General features: G+C 42.4%; 1 protein-coding gene across 3 annotated transcripts in view; it reads right to left on the reverse strand.

Annotated features, from left to right (window-relative positions):
- LOC131882636 (uncharacterized) overlaps window positions 1-3,272 on the reverse strand; it is a 13,663-nt gene extending 10,391 nt beyond the window's left edge. The window contains exons 1-6 of one of the 3 annotated variants that reach the window (XM_059229848.1): window positions 3,026-3,271; window positions 2,506-2,873; window positions 2,075-2,195; window positions 1,075-1,096; window positions 455-582; window positions 16-333 (exon numbers count right to left, since the gene is read on the reverse strand). In XM_059229848.1, the coding sequence (XP_059085831.1) occupies window positions 16-333; window positions 455-582; window positions 1,075-1,096; window positions 2,075-2,189 (583 nt within the window). In that variant the 5' untranslated portion in view covers window positions 2,190-2,195; window positions 2,506-2,873; window positions 3,026-3,271. Of the gene's footprint in view, window positions 1-15; window positions 334-454; window positions 583-1,074; window positions 1,097-2,074; window positions 2,196-2,505 lie in introns of all 3 variants that reach the window. The other 2 variants (XM_059229847.1, XM_059229846.1) reach the window with 2 other exon arrangements.
- Between the last annotated feature and the right edge of the window lie 703 nt (window positions 3,273-3,975).

A 3,975-nucleotide genomic window follows, 5' to 3' on the forward strand; every position in this document is an offset into this window, starting at 1 on the left:
AAACGGTTTACTTACTGTGCTCTCCACTATTCGTGCCACAAATCGAGGGTGGTGCACATCCTGATGGACTGGACACAGAAAACGAATCGGTTAAACAAGCGCCAGCCAGAGAACTGGCTTGGCCGGCCAAAACTGATTGGCCAAATTTGGTCGCGATGAGGGATTCAGTCAAAGTTGAAGGCCCGGATATGATAAATTGGTCAAAGTCCAGCCTCAATTGGCAAATGTTATCGCTGCAAGGACAAATCGTGGCCAAACAGGAGCCAGCCTCGTTGCCGGAGGATTCAAAATAGGTGCAATTCTCCGAGCGGGTCCCTCCGCAATTGACAGTGACTGAAATCGAAATCAAACTTAAAAACTGAAATCCTGCCATGACGGACTCGTTTATCCTTTGGCTGTTTTCATCCTAAACTGGGTGGTCCTGTACTAAAATGATGGTTAACGAATACATTACATGAGCAGCAGACTCCGTAGCCCTGAGCGCAAGTTCCAGCGGCGCTCCCTCCTTTGGCAGTGCACTCCTCCGTCGTGTAGCAAGTCCCGTTTTTGCCCGCATTCCCGATGCAAGGCTCATTGGGAAAACTTAAAGGAAAGGCTGCGGTTAACATAAGCAACCATCAAGCATACTGTACCATTCATTCAGACATTTGGGCAAGCGCTGGTACCAACAAACAATGCTGGTCTGCCAATGCTGGTGATTTCGAACTACTTCTAAGGAAGCTGACCTTTCCTCATTTAACAACGTGAAAGAAGGGCGAGCTTCTCCAAAACTGTCATTGGTACCAGCACACATAAAAGCCAGAGCTTGCCGAAACGTCCCCATAGAGAGGATTTTAAACAAGGCCGTGGAGACAAGCGTGAAATGCCGCACACAAAAGTGACTGAAAAGCATTTGGGATCAATGGAAGAACCCAAAGGCAAGTTTTGTTTAACCGCTCGTGCCCCAGAATTAAGGCCCGGACGTTAGCCAGAATGAGCGTCCGCTCACCATTTTGGCGAGTGTATTAGTTTCATACCGATTAACGTCCAAGCCCCTAACTAAAGTACGGTCAAGTTCAAAGTGTGTCTACTCACGTGACTATTTGGAACAAGGACACTGAAAAGGAAAAGAAAAAGGAGCTCAGTTCAATACTGCCCATAAGCAACACGTGTTTCACCACAAGAGATTACTACTCGTTTCAAAAATTCAAATTGTTGTTTTAAGTGCCACTTTGCTTTTCTTTCGGCTGAGATAGAGGGAGCCCTCTGTCTCATCAAGATGAGGACGTACAAATGCAGAGGCAAAATAATTCGCTCTAAGATGCTTTGAAGTAGGGCTTGACCAAAGCGATATGGCTGATTAATTCATTTCTTCGGTATCGTGTCGCAATGAATATACACCAACTCTTCTTGGAAACAAGGCGAAAAGAAAGTCATGTAAGAGTGAAATTCTCAACACTTCTGGCATTCAAGTAAGAAATATGCACGAATATTAGAAATCGTCCTCGTTTGTTTGTTCGTTACGAAGTCAGATGGTCAGATGGCAGCTCTCTCGCTTGACCTGCCATTTGAATGATGGGTGTTCCAATTACTGAATATTCCTACTTCGTCGTCACAGCCAACATGAACTGTTACCTCACCCTCGGGAATGACCGCAGGTTCGCCCATTTAAGCTGATAAAGCAGCAAGTGTAATCAAATACCACAGAGAAGCTCGGACTTAGCTAACCTGGGATCGAACCAGGGTTCGCAAATTGGTGAGCAGATGCTCTACCAATACGGTATCCCAAATAGCTCAGGACTCATCCTCATTTTCCAACCGATTTTAAGAAAGATTTTACCATGATTAATAAATGGGATGGGTATTAATTTAGGAGATTACTTTGATTTTGAAAGATTTGAGAAAGTGAAATATATCGAAACGTTGAATTGCTTCAAATTATTGCAAAATTGGTTTCATGTTGTCTGTTTTGCTGTTAACAGGCCTATATGTTTGCTTTCGAGAGTAGTTTTCCCAGTGGAAAAGAAATTCGTACTCTCAAAAACTTCCGTAACAACTAAGCAAATGGGTATTTGTGATGGTAATTTGTACTCACGCAGTTTTCCGTCCCTTTGCACGTGGTTGTTGCGACCATCGGAGAATTTGACGAAATGGAGGGACACCAAAAGCATCACCAAAGGTACCATCGTTTCCATCGTTGAAGTCCTCATGGCGATCTAGTAATCACAATAAGTGTTGAAAAAAATGGTAAGTACATGAACACTATAAAAGAAATGACAAGTACGTGAATAGGTAAGAAAAAAGGCAACTTCAGGAATGGTCTAGAAAAAATGACAAGTACGTGATTGGTCTAGGAAAAAAGTCAAGTGCAGGAATGGTCCAGAAAAAATGACAAGGACGTGATTGGTCTAGAAAAAATGACAAGTGCAGGAATGGTCCAGAACAAAAAAGTACCAAGAAAAATATAGTCAAGCTCAGGCGATTCACTACTACTACCTTTCTAAAGTATCGAAAATCAAGTCTTACTCTTAGACCAGATATTTCCCGACTGAGAACTCTCGCCCAATTTCCCGGTTTGGGAAATGATTGGCCAGGGAATCACAATTATAGGAACCAACACATGTTAGCACCATGGGAGTGAACAGTGTTCAGATGTGATTAATGATTCATTTCAGCGGCACTGATGATAACTGAAGAGGTAGTAGTTGCGTGATCGCATGGGCCGGTTTAGTGAAATTTAGAAACCTTTGTGAGAGAAGCACATTTAGACGTTGGATGTAGTCTTGTGGTGAGATCGTCGTCTGCCTCTAAAACGACTCTCTCTTCCACCAGTCACCAGATGCTAGAGCGGGAAAAAACCATTACCGCAGCCGTAGGGGTATAATTTTGTCACTCTGTAATGAAAAAACGATCATAACAAACTGCTGAGATTTTCCAAATATCTTGATGGTTTTGCGAAGTCAGCCAACTGCAAATTGGAGCCCGAGGAGGTGGAAAAAAGTGGAGAATCCTCTGCTGCTCGTTTCCCAGAATGAACCTCAATTACCAACGATTACAAAACGATTATGAATCGGATCATCCAAAACAAAGGGACGCCCTCTAATCGCTCGTTCGTTATCTTTCACCAAAAACCTTAACTTAATACTATTCAAGACTCCACTTTTGTCCGGCACCAAGTGCAAGATCACAAGAAAAGCCAACAAAAGAGTTGTTCAAACGGGAGCATCGCCTTCTCTGCAATAACCCAGTAGTACGTATTGAATCACCCTCCACTGCCCAATTGTATCTGTTTCGATCCACTGAGTCGCACATTCAAGTCAATGTCCAACTGTGATATTCATTGCCCATGCTAGCCCATGCCGTAATGTTACCGAATTCAAAGCTTCTTATGATTTTTTTTGCTCAAAACGTATTTTCTAATCAATAACACTCATTTGGCCAGGAAAATTCCAAATCCTCTTCATAACCCAATATGGTTCCTGAGGATCAATTTATCAATTATCAATCTTTATTGCGAGATTTTGTTCTCATTGGATCACCCTTTACAATAGTACTTACTGCATGTTATATACTATAGTCATTAGTGCGAGTATTTTATGCAAGCTAATCTATTTCATTCATTGGACATTCTGACAAGACAAAAGTCGCAGCAAACAATGCACATAACCTGCAAATCATTCAAAATCATTTCCAGACACTGTTTTTTTTCTCCTAAATCCAGTTCATGCACTCTTTACTGCATCGTGTGAAAGTAGCATCATGCCAAGGGAGGCAGGGAGCATTGGTCACAGTATGAATGGAGCAAAACATAAGATATATGATACAAAATATAATTTTCGTGGCTGATCCCCTTGACCGCATCACCGCTCTGCCTTAGGTTTCAACCAGTCTGAGTTAAGAATTTCGATCGAGGCAGAATACAATTGGGTCTTCGAAGGTCTTGGAATGGATCAAGGGGATAAGCGGTGAAGCGGATAAACCATAAAATATGAGCTG

The sequence above is a fragment of the Tigriopus californicus genome, chromosome 6, assembly GCF_007210705.1.
Source record: "Tigriopus californicus strain San Diego chromosome 6, Tcal_SD_v2.1, whole genome shotgun sequence".
Classification (NCBI taxonomy): Eukaryota; Metazoa; Arthropoda; class Copepoda; order Harpacticoida; family Harpacticidae; genus Tigriopus; species Tigriopus californicus.